Genomic DNA, 22,245 nt, shown 5'->3' with positions numbered 1-22,245 from the left:
CTAAACAACTTTTGTTTGGCCGGATAGAGGGGGGGTTCATTGGGCGTGGCACGGGCTAGAGAGGAGATGGAGTGACGTGGTACAGGAGGATGTGGAGCTGAGTGGACTTGCCGATGACCGGTACCAGCGGTGTCAAGATCGGCCTCTGTGGAAGAGGCTCGTGAAGGATGCTACTGGGCAGTTGGAGGCAGTCGCCCTCCAACAACAACGGAGGGCGGAGGAGCGACGCTCACAACAACGAGCGGAGCGCCGGGTGGCTAAAGCACAGCAAATTGGCACAGTAGGAGTCACAGGTGGTGCATCAGCCAGTCATCTCAGTCAGTGAGCCCATAGCACCTGGGTCTGTCCCATAACCTTCTACCAGCGGGCGTTCGACACTTCACGTGGCCTTAAAGTGTACATAGCCTGGCACAAGCGCCGTGGTGACGTCACCACCACTTGTTGTGGTTGATGGCCGTGACGGAGGAAGAAGGACGCTACTGGGCGATTGGAGGCAGCCTCCCATCCCAGCATCAAAACAGTGGCCCTGAATAACACCGATTGCCACGTCCGCTATATGACTAACGTCTCCGCTTCGTCTGTCTCCCCCCCCGTCCCGTCGTCTGTACAGAGGATGTGAGCGAAGACCTGCTGATGTAGGAGGAGACACGAGAAGAGGGATATAGAACTCCCATTGCAAGGCGTACTCACCCGCACGCATGCCCACAATGCATACATTGACACGCACTTGTACACAAGTATTTCAACACAAAGGCACACACGCGCACTCCGTAACTATTGACATGCGCAACGTACGTTCGTATGCACGGGCGCTCACACACTCACTCACACACTCACTCAGGCGCTCACTCACACACTTAACTCAGGCGCTCACTCACACACTCACTCACGCACTCACTCACACACTCACTCACTTACTCAGGCGCTCACTCACACACTCACTCACGCACTTACTCACTCACTCACGCACTTACTCACACGCTCACGCACTCATTCACACACTTACTCAGGCGCTCACTCACACACTCACTCACTCATTCACACACTTAACTCAGGCGCTCACACACACACTCACACACTCACTCACACTCTCACTCACGCACTCATTCACACACTTAACTCAGGCGCTCACTCACACACTCACTCACGCACTTACACGCTCACACACACTCACTCACGCACTCATTCACACACATAACTCATACGCTCACTCACACGCTCACTCACATTCTCACTCACTCACTCACGCACTCATTCACACACATAACTCAGGCGCTCACTCACACACTCACTCACGCAATTACTCACACGCTCACACACACTCACACGCTCACACACACACTCATTCACACACAACTCACTCGCTCACTCACACGCTCACTCACATTCTCACTCACTCGCTCACGCACTCATTCACACACATAACTCACTCGCTCGCTCACACGCTCACTCACTCACTCACACGCTCACTCACACACTCGCTCACACACACACGCGCGCGCGCACTTTCCTGCCAAGGAAAATATTCTGTAGGTGGATTAAGGACCAATAAATACTTTCCTCCAAAAGTCCACGGTGCAAATGAGCGGGCAAGGAGGAAGTCTCCCTCGGCGTTTGTCAGGGCAAGTGGCTCCTTGCGAGGAGCTCCAGACCCAATGGTGCTCTTTCTGAGGGATGCGTCCATTCACAACCCATCGGGTTCGGCGTGCTGCAGTGGAGTGAATCTGTGGGATTTTACGGTGGGGTGTGAATCTGCAGTGGAGTGAATCTGGAGTGGAGTGAATCTGTGGGATTCCACGGTGGGGTGTGAATCTGCAGTGGAGTGAATTTGCAGAATCCCGGGTGGAATTAATCTGCAGTGGAGTTAATCTACAGTGGAGTGAATCTGGAGTGGAGTGAATCTGCAGATTTCACTTCCGAGTGAATCTGTAGGATTCACGGTGGAGTGGATCTGCAGGATTCACAACGGACTCAATCACAGTGGAGTGAATCTGGAGTGGAGTGAATCTGTGGGATTCCACGGTGGAGTGAATCTGGAGTGGGGTGAATCTGCAGTGGAGTGAATCTGGAGTGGAGTGAATCTGGAGTGGAGTGAATCTGCAGTGGAGTGAATCTGTGGGATTCCACGGTGGAGTGAATCTGCAGTGGAGTGAATCTGGAGTGGAGTGAATCTGCAGATTTCACATCCGAGTGAATCTGCAGGATTCACGGTGGAGTGAATCTGCAGGATTCACGGTGGAGTGAATCTGGGGTGGAGTGAATCTGCGGTGGAGTGACTCTGCAGGATTCACGGTGGAGTGGATCTGCAGGATTCACAACGGACTCAATCCACAGCGGTGTGAATTTGGAGCGAATCCTCAGAATCCACGCACACTCGCACGGCGGTCGCTCGTCGTGCCGAGACGCCTCCCTCTCTCGGGGTGTCTCTGGCTCCTCATCAGCTGGGCAGAGTGGAGCTCAAGGCAATTAACCCCGAGGGTTGTGTCCTCCCTTGAACCCCGTCAGTCTCTTGACCTCGTCCCTCTCGGTCTGATCTCCTCCGGTCCTCTCCCTCCTGGCTTCGTCTCTTCGCCGCGCGCCGTTCTGATGCCGACTTTTGATGTCAAATACACGCAAAGCGGGAGATCGTGTGTGTGTGTGTGTCTTTAGTGTGTGTGTGTTTAATGTGTGTGTGTGTCTTTAATGTGTGTGTGTGTGTTTAGTGTGTGTGTCTTTAGTGTGTGTGTGTGTTTAATGTGTGTGTGTGTGTTTAATGTGTGTGTGTGTTTAATGTGTGTGTGTGTCTTTAGTGTTTGTGTCTTTAGTGTGTGTGTGTGTTTAATGTGTGTGTGTCTTTAGTGTGTGTGTCTTTAGTGTGTGTGTGTTTAATGTGTGTGTGTCTTTAGTGTGTGTGTGTCTTTAATGTGTGTGTGTCTGTAGTGTGTGTGTCTTTAATGTGTGTGTGTGTTTAGTGTGTGTGTCTTTAGTGTGTGTGTGTTTAATGTGTGTGTGTTTTTAGTGTGTGTGTGTGTGTGTGTTTAATGTGTGTGTGTCTGTAGTGTGTGTGTCTGTAGTGTGTGTGTCTTTAGTGTGTGTGTGTCTTTAGTGTGTGTGTCTTTAGTGTGTGTGTGTGTGTCTTTAGTGTGTGAGTGTGTGTGTCTTTAGTGTGTGTGTGTTTAATGTGTGTGTGTGTCTTTAATGTGTGTGTTTAATGTGTGTGTCTTTAGTGTGTGTGTGTCTTTAATGTGTGTCTTTAATGTGTGTGTGTCTTTAGTGTGTGTCTTTAATGTGTGTGTGTCTTTAATGTGTGTGTGTGTCTTTAGTGTGTGTGTCTTTAGTGTGTGTGTCTTTAATGTGTGTGTGTCTTTAGTGTGTGTGTGTCTTTAGTGTGTGTGTGTCTTTAATGTGTGTGTGTCTTTAGTGTGTGTGTTTAATGTGTGGGTGTGTGTGTCTGTAGTGTGTGTGTCTTTAATGTGTGTGTGTGTCTTTAGTGTGTGTGTTTAATGTGTGTGTGTCTTTAGTGTGTGTGTCTTTAGTGTGTGTGTGTCTTTAGTGTGTGTGTCTTTAATGTGTGTGTGTGTCTTTAATGTGTGTGTGTCTTTAATGTGTGTGTGTCTTTAGTGTGTGTGTGTCTTTAATGTGTGTGTGTGTCTTTAGTGTGTGTGTGTCTTTAGTGTGTGTGTCTTTAGTGTGTGTGTGTCTTTAGTGTGTGTGTCTTTAATGTGTGTGTGTGTGTGTTTAATGTGTGTGTCTTTAGTGTGTGTGTCTTTAATGTGTGCGTGTGTGTTTAATGTGTGTGTCTTTAGTGTGTGTGTCTTTAATGTGTGTCTGTAGTGAGTGTGTGTCTTTAGTGTGTGTGTGTTTAATGTGTGTGTCTTTAATGTGTGTGTGTGTGTGTCTTTAGTGTGTGTGTGTGTTTAATGTGTGTGTCTTTAGTGTGTGTGTCTTTAATGTGTGTCTGTAGTGAGTGTGTGTCTTTAGTGTGTGTGTGTTTAATGTGTGTGTGTCTTTAGTGTGTGTGTCTTTAATGTGTGTGTATGTCTTTAGTGTGTGTGTCTTTAATGTGTGTGTCTTCAGTGAGTGTGTGTGTCGTTAGTGAATGTGTGTCTTTAGTGTTTTTTGTCTTGAGTGTGTGTGTCTTTAGTGAGTGTGTGTGTCTTTAGTGAATGTGTGTGTCTTTAGTGAATGTGTGTTTTTAGTGTTTGTGTTGAGTGTGTGTGTGTGTCTTTAGTGTGTGTCTTTAGTTAGTGTGTGTCTTTAGTGAATGTGTGTCTTTAGTGTTTTTGTTGTGTGTGTGTGTCTTTAGTGTGTGTGTCTTTAGTTAGTGTGTGTCTTTAGTGAATGTGTGTTTTTAGTGTTTGTGTTGAGTGTGTGTGTCTTTAGTGAGTGTGTGTGTCTTTAGTTAGTGTGTGTCTTTAGTGAATGTGTGTTTTAAGTGTTTGTGTTGAGTGTGTGTGTCTTTAGTGTGTGTGTCTTTAGTTAGTGTTTGTGTGTCTTTAGTGAATGTGTGTTTTTAGTGTTTGTGTTGAGTGTGTGTGTGTGTGTCTTTAGTGTGTGTGTGTCTTTAGTGAATGTGTGTTTTTAGTGTCTGTGTTGAGTGTGTGTCTTTAGTTAGTGTGTGTCTTTAGTGATTGTGTGTTTTTAGTGTTTGTGTTGAGTGTGTGTGTGTGTCTTTAGTGTGTGTGTCTTTAGTGTGTGTGTCTTTAGTTAGTGTGTGTGTCTTTAGTGTGTGTGTCTTTAGTGTGTGTGTCTTTAGTGAATGTGTGTTTTTAGTGTTTGTGTTGTGTGTGTGTGCGTGCGTCTTTAGTGTGAGACTTGGTAATAGCTGCTCAGTCAGAGGAGGAGTTGGAGACGCTGCTGCTGAGACTGGAGCGTGCCACTAAGAGGTGGGGCCTTACCATCAGCCCCACCAAAACTAAGCACCTGCCTGGGTATTTTGTACCATCGGACACTCCACCCCCACAACTCCCAATCGGTGATGGGGCAGTTGTGGAGAGAGTGGAGAGTTTCCCATACCTGGGCAGTGTGCTTATGACTGGCTCCAGTTTAACAGCAGAGGTCTCACTCCGAATCAGTCGAGCGGCAATATCTTTTCATCGGTTGCGTAACGCTGTGTGGAAGCTACCTGGTCTGTCGCTCCGCACTAAGCTTCAGGTCTTCTCGGCCACGGTCATTCCCTCCCTACTCTACGCTTGCGAAACGTGGACCCCCCTAATGGAACATCTTCGCCGGTTAGAAACATTTAGGCTGGCCTGCCTACGATCCATCCTGGGTTTAACCAGACTGGATTGTGTGAGGAGCTCACAAATCCTTGAAAGATCTGGGCAGGGTCCCATCGGTGAGCTCCTCCGGCAGGCAAGGCTGCGATGGCTGGGTCATGTAGCCCGCATGCCCAGCCACCGCATGCCGAAACAGCTTTTGTTTGGCCGGATTGAGGGGGCTAAGCAGGCGCGGCACGGGCTAGAGAAGAGATGGAGTGATGTGGTACAGGAGGACGTGGAGCTGAGTGGACTTGCCGATGACTGGTACCAGCGGTGTCAAGATCGGCCTCTGTGGAGGAGGCTCGTGAAGGATGCTACTGGGCAGTTGGAGGCAGTCGCCCTCCAACAACAACGGAGGGCGGAGGAGCGACGCTCACAACAGCGAGCGGAGCACCGGGTGGCTAAAGCACAGCAGGTTGGCACAGTAGGGGGCACAGGTGGTGCATCAGCCAGTCATCTCAGTCAGTCGACCCGTGGCACCTGCAAGGGTCTGCCCCGTGACCTCCTGCCAGCGGGCGTTCGACACTTCACGTGGCCTCAGGGTGCACATAGCCTGGCACAAGCGTCGTGGTGACGTCACCGCCACTTAGTGGCGAATGGCGGTTGTTGTTGTTGTTGTGTAGAACCTAGTGGGGAGCGATAGTGTAGCGGTTAGCGCTACGCTGCACTATGAACCTGGCGACCCGGGTTCGATTCCCGCTCACGGCCAACACCACCAGTGACGATTATCTGAACCGGTCCCGGACCTCCCCTAGGTCGACTCAGCCTCAAATGAGTACCCTGGTGCGGTGTGTAGTAAACATCGCCACTGGGGGAGACAAAGGCGGTCGGGCGTGGTGCTGGTAGCCAACCCACCACCTCGTGTACCGTTACCGGCCTTCATAGGTGCTGCTCGCTAACAGCACTTGCCCCTACAGTCTGTTACAGGCTATACGGGGGATCTTTGTCTTTATCTTTGTAGAACCTCGGCGTGGTGTTGCTAGTGTGTGTGTGTGCGTGTGTCTGCGTGGCAGCGGCGCGCGCGTTCACGCCACCGCGGTCGGTTTGGAGGTGGTGTACGTGGGAGTGTGCGGGGTAACCCCGGGCGGTGGTGAGCCAGCCACTTCGCCATGTCTCTGAGAGAGGGAGCTAAAGATGGGGGGGGGGGGGGGGGGGGGCGATCACCCGAGAGGCGGGGGGCCCGGGAAGAGGCGGCCGACGAGGAGGAGAGGGGGTGGGTGGAGGGGGGCGGAGATCGGCCCCCCACAGGATTTAGTGAGTTGTGTGTGTGGGTTTGTGTGTTTAGTGAGTTGTGTGGGATTGTGTGTTTAGTGAGTGTGTGGGATTGTGTGTTTAGTGAGTGTGTGGGATTGTGTGTTTAGTGATTGTGTGGGATTGTGTGTTTAGTGAGTGTGTGGGATTGTGTGTTTAGTGTGTGTATGTGTGTTTAGTGATTGTGTGTGTGGGTTTGTGTGTTTAGTGAGTGTGTGGGTTTAGTGATTGTGTGTTTAGTGAGTGTGTGTGTGTGTTTAGTGAGTTGTGTGGGTTTGTGTGTTTAGTGAGTGTGTGTGTTTGTGTGTTTAGTGAGTGTGTGGGATTGTGTGTTTAGTGAGTGTGTGGGTTTAGTGATTGTGTGTGTGGGTTTGTGTGTTTAGTGAGTGTGTGGGATTGTGTGTTTAGTGAGTGTGTGTGTTTGTGTGTTTAGTGAGTGTGTGGGATTGTGTGTTTAGTGAGTGTGTGTGTTTAGTGAGTGTGTGGGATTGTGTGTTTAGTGAGTGTGTGGGATTGTGTGTTTAGTGAGTGTGTGTGTTTAGTGATTGTCTGTGTGGGTTTGTGTGTTTAGTGAGTGTGTGGGATTGTGTGTTTAGTGAGTGTGTGGGTTTAGTGAGTGTGTTTAGTGAGTATGTGGGTTTAGTGAGTGTGTGTCTTTAGTGTGTGTGTATTTAGCACGTGTCTTAAGTCACACTAAAGACACTAACTGAAGACACACACAAGAGACACACGCAGTCACTAAAGACAAACGAAACGAAAAATACGAGACACACAAAAACCACCACCACCACGATGTCCCTCCCGATTTCGTGAGTATTTGAGATTCACAGTCGGCAACAGAATGTGGGGGGAGGGTTCAAGGGGAGCATCTCCCCGGATGCAATTGCCTTGGGATCGACCACCGGGCCCAGCCGTGTGCCTGGTTGACTTCTCACGAGCGTGGCCTCGCTAACAGAAACTCGCCACCACCCCAGATATTCTACTAAGGCTATGTGAGGATGGGTGAGGAGGGGGAGGGGTGAGAAGTGATGGTTGTCGTGTGAGTGCTTGTGACAACATTTTGACTCCTCTAAGTGGAACATCTGCGACCCGGTTAGAAGCATTCAGGCTGGCCGTGCCACCCACAGACACCCAGACCCATAGAGACCCATAGATAACCCATAGATTGGACCATAGATAAACCCATAGATAGACCCATAGATAGACCCATAGATATACCCATAGAGACCCATAGATAGACCCATAGAGACCCATAGATAGACCCATAGAGACCCATAGAGACCCATAGATAGACCCATAGATAGACCCATAGATATACCCATAGATAAACCCATAGAGACCCATAGAGACCCATAGAGACCCATAGAGACCCATAGATAGACCCATAGAGACCCATAGATAGACCCATAGATAAACCCATAGATAAACCCATAGATAAACCCATAGATAGACGCATAGATAGACCCATAGATAAACCCATAGAGACCCATAGATAGAGACCCATACATATACCCATAGAGACCCATATATAGACCCATAGAGACCCATACATATACCCATAGATAGACCAACAGATTAGCGCGGTTGGCTTTGTGCGGTGCGAAATAAGTTCAACATCCAAACATACATAACCAGGCTGAATTATGTGAGGAGCGCACACATCATTGACAGATCTGGACACACTCCCCTTCATCGGAGAGCTCCTCCAGCAGACAAGGGTGCGTTGGCTGGGTCATTTAGCCCGCATGCCCAGCCACCGCATGCCGAAACAGCTTTTGTTTAGCTGGATAGAGGGGGGCTAAACGGACGTGGCAGGGGCTGGAGAAGAGATGGAGTGACGTGGTACAGGAGGACGTGGAGCTGAGTGGACTTGCCGATGACCGGCACCAGCGGTGTCAAGATCGGCCTCTGTGGAGGAGGCTCGTGAAGGACGCTGCTACTGGGCAGTTGGAGGCAGTCGCCCTCCAACAACAACGGAGGGCGGAGGAGCGACGCTCACAACAACGAGCGGAGCGCCGGGCGGCTAAAACACAGCAAGTTGGCACAGTAGGGGGGCACAGGTGGTGCATCAGCCAGTCATCTCAGTCATCTCAGTCAGTCGACCCGTGGCACCTGGGTCTGCCCCGTGACCTCCTGCCAGCGGGCGTTCGGCACTTCACGTGGCCTCAAGGTGCACATGGCCTGGCACAAGCGCCGTGGTGACGTCACCGCCACTTAGTGGCGAATGGCGGGTGTTGGAATTAGTGTGGGTAAGTGGTTGAGTGTGTGTCTTTGTATTTGTGTGAGTCTATGGGTGAGGATATTGGTGAGTGTGTGTGTGTGTGTAAGTGGGTGAGTGCATGTTTGTAATTACCAACACGCTGTTCCGGCATCGGCGCATCCACACAACATCATGGATGCATGCCAGGTCCAAGCAAGAACATCTGCTGGACTACATAGTGACGGAGCAGCGGATGCGAGCCCATGTCCTGGACACCAGGACCTACCATGGAGCTGATCTGCCCTCTGACCATCGACTAGTCATCTGTAAGATGCGCCTGCCATTCTTCCACTCCGGTGGTGGGTGTACACCCAGGACCCTATTCCAACCTAAAGTGGCCTGGTCTCAGTTATCTGATGAAAGTTGCAAGCGAGAATTTCATCATCGCTTGCGGCTGGGATTGGCATCGTCCCCGACTCCTCCTGATGTCGAGGGTAAATGGGCGAGGTTTAGGACTGTGACTCATGCAGCTGCAATGGCTGCTTTGGGTACGCGGTCCAGACCTCCCCAGAGACCCTGGCTGACAGATGAGGTGTTCAGGATGGTTGAGAAAAAGCGACAGGCCCACTGTCATCGGCTACAGAATCCCACGTCAGAGAATGAGGAGGCTGACCGCAGCCTTCGCTCGGAGGTTTGGAGAGCCGTGAGGCGCTGCAAGGATGGGTGGTGGTCGCGGGTTGCTGAGGAGATGGAGTCTGCCTTAGTGGCCCGTGATCACAAATCTCTATTTAACTCCATCAAAAAGTAACCTGCAGCGCCACACCTATTACCATCATTAGGGGAAAAAACGGTGATCCAATCTCCGACCCCCAGGAACAGGTTTGCAGATTTTCTGAGCATTTCTGTGAGGTCCTGGGGGAGGGAAAATCCCTCAGCCAGGAAAACATCTTGGCACAAAGTGAGGATGACCCTGCTGAGGCTGCGGTGCCTCAAATATTGGAAGAAGTCACCCCCTGTGAGTGGCTGGCTGAGGTGCCATCTGTTGAGGAAGTACTGAAGGCGATCCGGAGTCTGAGACTAGGAAAGGCAGCAGGCAGAGATGATCTCCCAAGCGAAATGCTGAGGGAGGGTGGCGTTTGTGCACAGACTGCCCTATATGACATCATAACAACAGTCTGGACCACTGGACGGGTTCCGCAGGATTGGAAGGATGCCCTGGTGGTCCCCCTTTTTAAGAAGGGGGACCGCACAGACTGTAACAACTACAGGGGCATCTCACTCCTCAGTGTGCCGGGAAAGGTCCTGTCAAGGATTATTCAACATCGCCTTGCCAGGCACGCCGAGGAGAGGCTTGCGGAGCCCCAATGCGGTTTCAGGAAAGGGCGGTCCTGCACAGATGCCATATTTTCTGTCCGTCTGCTACAGCAGAGGTGTAGGGAATTCCAACAAGACCTACATCTCTGCTTTATTGACCTGGTAAAGGCCTATGATACCATCAGTAGGCCTGGGCTCTGGCTTGTTCTTTGTGCTTTTGGAGTACCTGACACTCTGCTCACGATCATTAAGGACCTTCATGATGGTGAGCGGGCCCGGGTAAAACTACGTGGCCGGAAGTCAGAGCCATTCCCTGTATACCTTGGGGTGCGACAGGGATGTCCTCTGGCTCCCACATTATTTAACATCTATTTTGACCACGTAGTTCGTGAAGCCTTCAATAGCTGTACCGGGGGAATCTCCATATGGTACAGATATAATGGGAGGCTGATCGATGCCCGGGTGCGGTCAAGGGATCGCTCCCTATTGCTCAACCACGTTATGTATGCTGATGATTTGGTAATAGCTGCTCATTCAAAGGAGGAGTTGGAGACGCTGCTGCTGAGACTGGAGCGTGCCACTAAGAGGTGGGGCCTTACCATCAGCCCCACCAAAACTAAGCACCTGCCTGGATATTTTGTACCATCGGACACTCCACCCCCACAACTCCAAAATCGGTGATGGGGCAGTTGTGGAGCGAGTGGAGAGTTTCCCATACCTGGGCAGTGTGCTTATGACCGGCTCCAGTTTAACAGCAGAGGTCTCACTCCGAATCAGTCGAGCGGTAATATCTTTTCATCGGTTGCATAACGCTGTGTGGAAGCTACCTGGTCTGTCGCTCCGCACTAAGCTTCAGGTCTTCTCGGCCACGGTCATTCCCTCCCTTCTCTATGTTTGCGAAACGTGGATCCTCCTAATGGAACATATTCGCTGGTTAGAAACATTTTGGCTGGCCTGCCTACGATCCATCCTGGGTTTAACCAGACTGGATTGTGTGAGGAGCTCACAAATCCTTGAAAGATCTAGGCAAGGTCCCATTGGTGAGCTCCTCCGGCGGGCAAGACTGCGATGGCTGGGTCATATAGCCCGCATGCCCAGCCACCGCATGCCGAAACAGCTTTTGTTCGGCCGGATTGAGAGGGCTAAACGGGCGCGGCACGGGCTAGAGAAGAGATGGAGTGATGTGGTACAGGAGGACGTGGAGCTGAGTGGATATGCCGATGACTGGTACCAGCGGTGTCAAGATCGGCCTCTGTGGAGGAGGCTCGTGAAGGATGCTACTGGGCAGTTGGAGGTAGTCGCCCTCCAACAACAACGGAGGGCGGAGGAGCGACGCTCACAACAACGAGCGGAGCGCCGGGTGGTTAAAGCACAGCAGGTTCGCACAGTAGGGGGCACAGGTGGTGCATCAGCCAGTCATCTCAGTCAGTCGACCCGTGGCACCTGGGTCTGCCCCGAGACCTCCTGCCAGCGGGCGTTCGACACTTCACGTGGCCTCAGGGTGCACATAGCCTGGCACAAGCGTCGTGGTGACGTCACCGCCACTTAGTGGTGAATGGCGGTTGTTGTTGTTGGTGTGTGTGTGTGAGTGGATGAGTGGGTGTGTGTGAGTGGGTGAGTATGTGTGTGTGAGTAGGTGAGCATGTGAGTGTGTGTGTGAGTGGATGAGTGTGTGTGTGAGTGGATGAGTGGGTGAGTGTGTGAGTGTGAGTGGGTGAGTGAGTGTGAGTGTGTGAGTGAGTGTGAGTGGGTGAGTGAGTTTGTGTAGAAACTCTGACTCTACACTGACTCTCCACTGACTCTACACTGACTCTGACTCTCCACTGACTCTCCACTGTCTCTCCACTGACTCTCCACTGACTCTACACTGACTCTGACTCTCCACTGACTCTACACTGACTCTCCACTGACTCTACACTGACTCTGACTCTCCACTGACTCTACACTGACTCTTCACTGACTCTACACTGACTCTGACTCTACACTGACTCTCCACTGACTCTCCGCTGACTCTCCACTGACTCTACACTGACTCTCCACTGACTCTGCACTGACTCTGACTCTACACTGACTCTGACTCTACACTGACTCTCCACTGACTCTCCGCTGACTCTACTCTGACTCTCCGCTGACTCTCCGCTGACTCTCCACTGACTCTGACTCTCCGCTGACTCTCCGCTGACTCTGCCACACCCTCAGGTACCTCTCCCACTCGGAGCTGGCCCCGCTGAGGGCCCCTCTGGTGCCTATGGAGCACTGCACCACGCGATTCTTCCTGTCGTGCGACGCCGACTCGGACGCCTTCGTCTCCCTCGCGGAGTGGGCGACGTGCTTCGGAGTCAAGCCCGGTACGGTGGTGGTGGTGGTAGTGGTGGTGGGTGGTGATGGTGGTGGTGGCGGTGGTGGTGGTGGTGGCGGTGATGGTAGTGGTGGTGGTAGTGGTGGTGGTGATGGTGGTAGTGGGTGGTGGTGATGGTGGTGGTGGTGATGGTGGTGGTGGTGGTAGTGGGTAGTGGTGATGGTGGTGGTGGTGATGGTGGTGGGTGGTGGTGATGGTGGTGGTGGTGATGGTGGTGGTGGTGGGTGGTGGTGATGGTGGTGGTGGTGATGGTGGTTGTGGCCGTGACGGAGGAAGAAGGACGCTACTGGGCGATTGGAGGCAGCCTCCCATCCCAGCATCAAAACAGTGGCCCTGAATAACACCGATTGCCACGTCCGCTATATGACTAACGTCTCCGCTTCGTCTGTCTCCCCGCCCCGTCCCGTCGTCTGTACAGAGGATGTGAGCGAAGACCTGCTGATGTAGGAGGAGACACGAGAAGAGGGATATAGAACTCCCATTGCAAGGCGTACTCACCCGCACGCATGCCCACAATGCATACATTGACACGCACTTGTACACAAGTATTTCAACACAAAGGCACACGCGCACTCCGTAACTATTGACATGCGCAACGTACGTTCGTATGCACGGGCGCTCACACACTCACTCACACACTCACTCAGGCGCTCACTCACACACTCACTCACGCACTCATTCACACACTTAACTCAGGCGCTCACTCACACACTCACTCACGCACTCACTCACACACTCACTCACTTACTCAGGCGCTCACTCACACACTCACTCACGCACTTACTCACTCACTCACGCACTTACTCACACGCTCACGCACTCATTCACACACTTACTCAGGCGCTCACTCACTCATTCACACACTTAACTCAGGCGCTCACACACACACTCACACACTCACTCACACTCTCACTCACGCACTCATTCACACACTTAACTCAGGCGCTCACTCACACACTCACTCACGCACTCATTCACACACTTAACTCAGGCGCTCACTCACACACTCACTCACGCACTTACTCACACGCTCACGCACTCATTCACACACTTAACTCAGGCGCTCACTCACACACAAACTCACGCACTCATTCACACACAACTCAGGCGCTCATTCACACACTTACTCACTCACTCATTCACACACTTAACTCAGGCGCTCACACACACTCACACACTCACGCACTCATTCACACACTTAACTCACGCACTCACACACACACTCACACACTCACTCACACTCTCACTCACGCACTTACTCACTCACTCACGCACTCATTCACACACTTACTCAGGCGCTCACACACACTCACACCCTCACTCACACACTCACTCACGCACTCATTCACACACATAACTCACTCGCTCACTCACACGCTCACTCACTCACTCACACGCTCACTCACACACTCGCTCACTCACACACACACTCACACGCTCACTCACATTCTCACTCACTCACGCACTCATTCACACACATAACTCACTCGCTTACTCACACGCTCACTCACTCACTCACACGCTCACTCACACACTCGCTCACTCACACACACACACGCGCGCGCGCACTTTCCTGCCAAGGAAAATCCTCTGTAGGTGGATTAAGGACCAATAAATACTTTCCTCCAAAAGTCCACGGTGCAAATGAGCGGGCAAGGAGGAAGTCTCCCTCGGCGTTTGTCAGGGCAAGTGGCTCCTTGCGAGGAGCTCCAGACCCAATGGTGCTCTTTCTGAGGGATGCGTCCATTCACAACCCATCGGGTTCGGCGTGCTGCAGTGGAGTGAATCTGTGGGATTCCACGGTGGAGTGTGAATCTGCAGTGGAGTGAATCTGCAGAATCCTGGGTGGAATTAATCTGCAGTGGAGTGAATCTGGAGTGGAGTGAATCTGGAGTGGAGTGAATCTGTGGGATTCCACGGTGGAGTGAATCTGGAGTGGGGTGAATCTGCAGTGGAGTGAATCTGTGGGATTTCACGGTGGAGTGAATCTGGAGTGGGGTGAATCTGCAGTGGAGTGAATCTGCAGTGGAGTGAATCTGCAGTTGAGTGAATCTGGAGTGGAGTGAATCTGCAGTGGAGTGAATCTGTGGGATTCCACGGTGGTGTGAATCTGCAGTGGAGTGAATCTGGGGTGGAGTGAATCTGGAGTGGAGTGAATCCGCAGTGGAGTGAATCTGTGGGATTCCACGGTGGTGTGAATCTGGAGTGGAGTGAATCTGCAGATTTCACATCCGAGTGAATCTGCAGGATTCACGGTGGAGTGAATCTGGGGTGGAGTGAATCTGCGGTGGAGTGACTCTGCAGGATTCACGGTGGAGTGGATCTGCAGGATTCACAACTGACTCAATCCACAGCGGTGTGAATTTGGAGCGAATCCTCAGAATCCACGCACACTCGCACGGCGGTCGCTCGTCGTGCCGAGACGCCTCCCTCTCTCGGGGTGTCTCTGGCTCCTCATCAGCTGCGCAGAGTGAAGCTCAAGGCAATTAACCCCGAGGGATGCATCCTCCCTTGAACCCCGTCAGTCTCTTGACCTCGTCCCTCTCGGTCTGATCTCCTCCGGTCCTCTCCCTCCTGGCTTCGTCTCTTCGCCGCGCGCCGTTCTGATGCCGACTTTTGATGTCAAATACACGCAAAGCGGGAGATCGTGTGTGTGTGTGTCTTTAGTGTGTGTGTCTGTAGTGTGTGTCTTTTGTGTGTGTGTGTGTTTAGTGTGTGTGTCTTTAATGTGTGTGTGTTTAGTGTGTGTGTGTGTTTAGTGTGTGTCTTTAATGTGTGTGTGTCTTTAGTGTGTGTGTGTCTTTAATGTGTGTGTGTCTTTAGTGTGTGTGTGTCTTTAGTGTGTGTGTCTTTAGTGTGTCTTTAGTGTGTGTGTGTTTAATGTGTGTGTCTTTAGTGTGTGTGTCTTTAATGTGTGTGTCTTTAGTGTGTGTGTGTCTTCAGTGAGTGTGTGTGTCTTTAGTGTGTGTGTATTTAGTGTTTTTGTCTTGATTGTGTGTGTGTCTTTAGTGAGTGTGTGTGTCTTTAGTTAGTGTGTGTCTTTAGTGTGTGTGTGTTTAATGTGTGTGTGTGTCTTTAGTGTGTGTATGTGTCTTTAGTGTGTGTGTGTTTAATGTGTGTGTCTTTAGTTAGTGTGTGTCTTTAGTGAGTGTGTGTGTGTCTTTAGTGTGTGTGTGTTTAATGTGTGTCTTTAGTGAGTGTGTGTCTTTAGTGAATGTGTGTGTCTTTAGTGTGTCTTTAGTGTGTGTCTTTAGTGTTCGTGTCTTTAGTGTGTGTGTCTTTAATGTGTGTGTCTTTAGTGTGTGTGTATTTAGTGTTTTTGTCTTGATTGTGTGTGTGTCTTTAGTGAGTGTGTGTGTCTTTAGTTAGTGTGTGTCTTTAGTGTGTGTGTGTTTAATGTGTGTGTGTGTCTTTAGTGTGTGTATGTGTCTTTAGTGTGTGTGTGTGTTTAATGTGTGTGTCTTTAGTTAGTGTGTGTCTTTAGTGAGTGTGTGTGTCTTTAGTGTGTGTGTGTGTTTAATGTGTGTCTTTAGTGAGTGTGTGTCTTTAGTGAATGTGTGTGTTTTTAGTGAGTGTGTCTTTAGTGTGTGTGTCTTTAGTGTTCGTGTCTTTAGTGAGTGTGTGTGTGTCTTTAGTGTGTGTGTCTTTAGTGTGTGTGTGTCTTTAGTGTGTGTGTCTTTAGTGTGTGTGTGTCTTTAGTGTGTGTGTCTTTAGTGTGTCTGTGTGTCTTTAGTGTGTCTGTGTGTCTTTAGTGTGTGTGTCTTTAGTGTTTGTGTCTTTAGTGAGTGTGTCTGTGTCTTTAGTGTGTGTGTCTTTAGTGTGTGTGTGTGTCTTTAGTGAGTGTGTCTTTAGTGTGTGTGTCTTTAGTGTGTGTGTCTTTAGTGTGTGTGTGTGTCTTTAGTGAGTGTGTCTTTAGTGTGTGTGTCTTTAGTGTGTGTGTGTGTGTTTAGTGTGTGTGTGTGTCTTCAGTGAGTGTGTGTGTCTTTAGTGTGTGTGTGTCTTTAGTGTGTGTGTCTTTAGTGTGTGTGTCTTTAGTGTGTGTGTGTCTTTAGTGAGTGTGTCTTTAGTGTGTGTGTGTCTTCAGTGTGTGTGTGTGTCTTTAGTGTGTGTGTGTCTTTAGTTAGTGTGTGTGTCTCTAGTGAATGTGTGTCTTTAGTGTTTGTGTTGACTGTGTGTCTTTAGTGAGTGTGTGTGTCTTTAGTTAGTGTGTGTGTCTCTAGTGAATGTGTGTCTTTAGTGTTTGTGTTGAGTGTGTGTGTGTGTCTTTAGTGTGTGTCTTTAGTTAGTGTGTGTGTCTTTAGTTAGTGTGTGTGTCTTTAGTGAGTGTGTGTGTCTTTAGTTAGTGTGTGTGTGTCTTTAGTGAATGTGTGTTTTTAGTGTTTGTGTTGAGTGTGTGTGTCTTTAGCGTGTGTGTCTTTAGTGAATGTGTGTGTCTTTAGTGAATGTGTGTTTTTAGTGTTTGTGTTGAGTGTATGTGTGTCTTTAGTGTGTGTGTCTTTAGTTAGTGTGTGTGTGTCTCTAGTGAATGTGTGTTTTTAGTGTTTGTGTTGAGTGTGTGTGTGTCTTTAGTGTGTGTGTGTCTTTAGTGTGTGTGTGTCTTTAGTGAATGTGTGTTTTTAGTGTTTTTGTTGAGAGTGTGTGTGTGTGTCTTTAGTGTGTGTGTCTTTAGTTAGTGTGTGTGTGTGTCTCTAGTGAATGTGTGTTTTTAGTGTTTGTGTTGAGTGTGTGTGTGTGTGCGTGCGTCTTTAGTGTGAATGTTGTGGTAGGCCACGACCCTAGGCAAAGCCCTCTCTGATCGTCGCCTTCTCAAGGTGAGTGATAGAGTAGGGGCACACCTAAGGGATTGGGTAGTAGAATATTTGCTCCGGCCCATACAGGGATTTTTGTTTTTTGCATTAAACGTGCCGTTAATGAACTTCAGTTCAGAGTATCGTGACAGCGCTATTTGCCCGTGTGTGTGTGTAGAACCTCGGCGTGGTGTTGCTAATTTGTGTGTGTGTATGTGTGTGTGTAGAACCTAGTGGGGAGCGATAGTGTAGCGGTTAGCGCTACGCTGCGCTATGAACCTGGCGACCCGGGTTCGATTCCCGCTCACGGCCAACACCACCAGTGACGATTATCTGAACCGGTCCCGGGCCTCCCCTAGGTCGACTCAGCCTCAAATGAGTACCCTGGTGCGGTGTGTAGTAAACATCGCCACTGGGGGAGACAAAGGCGGTCGGGCGTGGTGCTGGTAGCCACCCCACCCCCTCGTGTACCGTTCCCGGCCTTCATAGGTGCTGTTCGCTAACAGCACTTGCCCCTACAGTCTGTTACAGGCTATACGGGGGATCTTTGTCTTTGTCTTTGTAGAACCTAGTGGGGAGCGATAGTGTAGCGGTTAGCGCTACGCTGCTATGAACCTGGCGACCCGGGTTCGATTCCCGCTCACGGCCAACACCAGTGACGATTATCTGAACCGGTCCCGGGCCTCCCCTAGGTCGACTCAGCCTCAAATGAGTACCCTGGTGCGGTGTGTAGTAAACATCGCCACTGGGGGAGACAAAGGCGGTCGGGCGTGGTGCTGGTAGCCAACCCACCCCCTCGTGTACCGTTCCCGGCCTTCATAGGTGCCGCTCGCTAACAGCACTTGCCCCTACAGTCTGTTACAGGCTACACGGGGGATCTTTGTCTTTATCTTTGTAGAACCTCGGCGTGGTGTTGCTAATGTGTGTGTGTGCGTGTGTCTGTGTGGCAGCGGCGCGCGCGTTCACGCCACCGCGGTCGGTTTGGAGGTGGTGTACGTGGGAGTGTGCGGGGTAACCCCGGGCGGTGGTGAGCCAGCCACTTCGCCATGTCTCTGAGAGAGGGAGCTAAAGATGGGGGGGGGGGGGGGGGGGCGATCACCCGAGAGGCGGGGGGCCCGGGAAGAGGCGGCCGACGAGGAGGAGGGGAGGGGGGGTGGAGGGGGGCGGAGATCGGCCCCCCACAGTGTTTAGTGAGTTGTGTGTGTGGGTTTGTGTGTTTAGTGAGTTGTGTGGGATTATGTGTTTAGTGAGTGTGTGGGATTGTGTGTTTAGTGTGTGTATGTGTGTTTAGTGATTGTGTGTGTGGGTTTGTGTGTTTAGTGAGTGTGTGGGTTTAGTGATTGTGTGTTTAGTGAGTGTGTGTGTGTTTAGTGAGTTGTGTGTGTGGGTTTGTGTGTTTAGTGAGTTGTGTGGGTTTGTGTGTTTAGTGAGTGTGTGGGATTGTGTGTTTAGTGATTGTGTGGGATTGTGTGTTTAGTGATTGTGTGGGATTGTGTGTTTAGTGAGTGTGTGGGATTGTGTGTTTAGTGATTGTGTGGGATTGTGTGTTTAGTGAGTGTATGGGATTGTGTGTTTAGTGATTGTGTGGGATTGTGTGTTTAGTGTGTGTATGTGTGTTTAGTGATTGTGTGTGTGGGTTTGTGTGTTTAGTGAGTGTGTGGGTTTAGTGATTGTGTGTTTAGTGAGTGTGTGTGTGTGTTTAGTGAGTTGTGTGGGTTTGTGTGTTTAGTGAGTGTGTGGGATTGTGTGTTTAGTGAGTGTGTGGGATTGTGTGTTTAGTGAGTGTGTGGGATTGTGTGTTTAGTGAGTGTGTGGGATTGTGTGTTTAGTGATTGTGTGGGATTGTGTGTTTAGTGAGTGTATGGGATTGTGTGTTTAGTGATTGTGTGGGATTGTGTGTTTAGTGTGTGTATGTGTGTTTAGTGATTGTGTGTGTGGGTTTGTGTGTTTAGTGAGTGTGTGGGTTTAGTGATTGTGTGTTTAGTGAGTGTGTGTGTGTGTTTAGTGAGTTGTGTGGGTTTGTGTGTTTAGTGAGTGTGTGGGATTGTGTGTTTAGTGAGTGTGTGGGATTGTGTGTTTAGTGATTGTGTGGGATTGTGTGTTTAGTGAGTGTATGGGATTGTGTGTTTAGTGATTGTGTGGGATTGTGTGTTTAGTGTGTGTATGTGTGTTTAGTGATTGTGTGTGTGGGTTTGTGTGTTTAGTGAGTGTGTGGGTTTAGTGATTGTGTGTTTAGTGAGTGTGTGTGTGTGTTTAGTGAGTTGTGTGGGTTTGTGTGTTTAGTGAGTGTGTGGGATTGTGTGTTTAGTGAGTGTGTGGGATTGTGTGTTTAGTGAGTGTGTGGGATTGTGTGTTTAGTGAGTGTGTGGGATTGTGTGTTTAGTGATTGTGTGGGATTGTGTGTTTAGTGAGTGTATGGGATTGTGTGTTTAGTGATTGTGTGGGATTGTGTGTTTAGTGTGTGTATGTGTGTTTAGTGATTGTGTGTGTGGGTTTGTGTGTTTAGTGAGTGTGTGGGTTTAGTGATTGTGTGTTTAGTGAGTGTGTGTGTGTGTTTAGTGAGTTGTGTGGGTTTGTGTGTTTAGTGAGTGTGTGGGATTGTGTGTTTAGTGAGTGTGTGGGATTGTGTGTTTAGTGAGTGTGTGTGTTTGTGTGTTTAGTGAGTGTGTGGGATTGTGTGTTTAGTGAGTGTGTGGGATTGTGTGTTTAGTGAGTGTGTGGGATTGTGTGTTTAGTGAGTGTGTGTGTTTGTGTGTTTAGTGAGTGTGTGGGATTGTGTGTTTAGTGAGTGTGTGGGTTTAGTGATTGTGTGTGTGGGTTTGTGTGTTTAGTGAGTGTGTGGGATTGTGTGTTTAGTGATTGTGTGGGATTGTGTGTTTAGTGAGTGTATGGGATTGTGTGTTTAGTGATTGTGTGGGATTGTGTGTTTAGTGATTGTGTGGGATTGTGTGTTTAGTGAGTGTGTGTGTGGGTTTGTGTGTTTAGTGAGTGTGTGGGTTTAGTGATTGTGTGTTTAGTGTGCGTATGTGTGTTTAGTGATTGTGTGTGTGGGTTTGTGTGTTTAGTGAGTGTGTGGGTTTAGTGATTGTGTGTTTAGTGAGTGTGTGTGTGTGTTTAGTGAGTTGTGTGGGTTTGTGTGTTTAGTGAGTGTGTGGGATTGTGTGTTTAGTGAGTGTGTGGGATTGTGTGTTTAGTGAGTGTGTGTGTTTGTGTGTTTAGTGAGTGTGTGGGATTGTGTGTTTAGTGAGTGTGTGTGTTTAGTGAGTGTGTGGGATTGTGTGTTTAGTGAGTGTGTGGGATTGTGTGTTTAGTGAGTGTGTGTGTTTAGTGATTGTCTGTGTGGGTTTGTGTGTTTAGTGAGTGTGTGGGATTGTGTGTTTAGTGAGTGTGTGGGTTTAGTGAGTGTGTTTAGTGAGTATGTGGGTTTAGTGAGTGTGTGTCTTTAGTGTGTGTGTATTTAGCACGTGTCTTAAGTCACACTAAAGACACTAACTGAAGACACACACAAGAGACACACGCAATCACTAAAGACAAACGAAACGAAAAATACGAGACACACAAAAACCACCACCACCACCACCACGATGTCCCTTCCGATTTCGTGAGTATTTGAGATTCACAGTCGGCAAAAGAAAGTGGGGGGAGGGTTCAAGGGGAGCATCTCCCCGGAGGCAATTGCCTTGGGATCGACCACCGGGCCCAGCCGTGTGCCTGGTTGACTTCTCACGAGCGTGGCCTCGCTAACAGAAACTCGCCACCACCCCAGATATTCTACTAAGGCTATGTGAGGATGGTTGGGGAGGGGGGGTGAGAAGTGATGGTTGTCGCTGTGAGTGCTTGTGACAACATTTTGATTCCTCTAAGTGGAACATCTGCGACCCGGTTAGAAGCATTCAGGCTGGACGTGCCACCCACAGACACCCAGGCCCATAGATACTCCAGAGAGACCCATAGATTGGACCATAGATAAACCCATAGATAGACCCATAGATAGACCCATAGATATACCCATAGAGACCCATAGATAGACCCATAGAGACCCATAGATAGACTTATAGAGACCCATAGAGACCCATAGATAGACCCATAGATAGACCCATAGATATACCCATAGATAGACCCATAGATAGACCCATAGATATACCCATAGAGACCCATAGATAGACCCATAGAGACCCATAGATAGACTTATAGAGACCCATAGAGACCCATAGATAGACCCATAGATAGACCCATAGATAGACCCATAGATATACCCTTAGATAGACCCATAGATAGACCCATAGAGACCCATAGAGATCCATAGATAGACCCATAGATAGACCCATAGATATACCCATAGATAAACCCATAGAGACCCATAGAGACCCATAGAGACCCATAGAGACCCATAGAGACCCATAGAGAGACCCATAGAGACCCATAGATAGACCCATAGAGACCCATAGATTGACCCATAGATAAACCCATAGAGACCCATAGATAGACCCATAGATAGACGCATAGATAGACCCATAGATAAACCCATAGAGACCCATAGATAGAGACCCATACATATACCCATAGAGACCCATATATAGACCCATAGAGACCCATACATATACCCATAGATAGACCAACAGATTAGCGCGGTTGGCTTTGTGCGGTGCGAAATAAGTTCAACATCCAAACATACATAACCAGGCTGAATTATGTGAGGAGCGCACACATCATTGACAGATCTGGACACACTCCCCTTCATCGGAGAGCTCCTCCAGCAGGCAAGGGTGCGTTGGCTGGGTCATGTAGCCCGCATGCCCAGCCACCGCATGCCGAAACAGCTTTTGTTTAGCTGGATAGAGGGGGGCTAAACGGACGTGGCAGGGGCTGGAGAAGAGATGGAGTGACGTGGTACAGGAGGACGTGGAGCTGAGTGGACTTGCCGATGATCGGCAGCAGCGGTGTCAAGATCGGCCTCTGTGGAGGAGGCTCGTGAAGGACGCTGCTACTGGGCAGTTGGAGGCAGTCGCCCTCCAACAACAACGGAGGGCGGAGGAGCGACGCTCACAACAACGAGCGGAGCGCCGGGCGGGTAAAACACAGCAAGTTGGCACA

The 22,245-nt window shown here is 49.8% G+C and overlaps 1 protein-coding gene and 1 long non-coding RNA gene across 3 annotated transcripts in view; both read left to right on the top strand.

Annotated features, from left to right (window-relative positions):
* The window catches only part of SPARC (secreted protein acidic and cysteine rich), a 37,008-nt gene extending 34,385 nt beyond the window's left edge, over nt 1-2,623 (top strand). For both annotated transcript variants that reach the window (XM_076058130.1, XM_076058131.1), the window contains exon 10: nt 611-2,623. In XM_076058130.1, the coding sequence (XP_075914245.1) occupies nt 611-639 (29 nt within the window). In that variant the 3' untranslated portion in view covers nt 640-2,623. The remainder of the gene's footprint in view (nt 1-610) is intronic.
* A 9,453-nt stretch (nt 2,624-12,076) lies between these two features.
* Nucleotides 12,077-15,007, top strand: LOC142908007 (uncharacterized). The gene is made up of 2 exons (XR_012931549.1): nt 12,077-12,353; nt 12,783-15,007. It is a non-coding gene; the product is annotated as an uncharacterized LOC142908007 (long non-coding RNA).
* The last annotated feature ends 7,238 nt before the right edge of the window (nt 15,008-22,245 follow it).

This window comes from Petromyzon marinus, assembly GCF_048934315.1.
Source record: "Petromyzon marinus isolate PM22_M1 ecotype Great Lakes invasive population chromosome 68 unlocalized genomic scaffold, UKy_Petmar_22M1.pri1.0 chr68_unloc.1, whole genome shotgun sequence".
NCBI classification, from domain to species: Eukaryota; Metazoa; Chordata; class Hyperoartia; order Petromyzontiformes; family Petromyzontidae; genus Petromyzon; species Petromyzon marinus.
The sequence above is the reverse complement of the archived record's forward strand: the minus strand, read 5'-3'. Positions and strand labels throughout refer to the sequence as shown.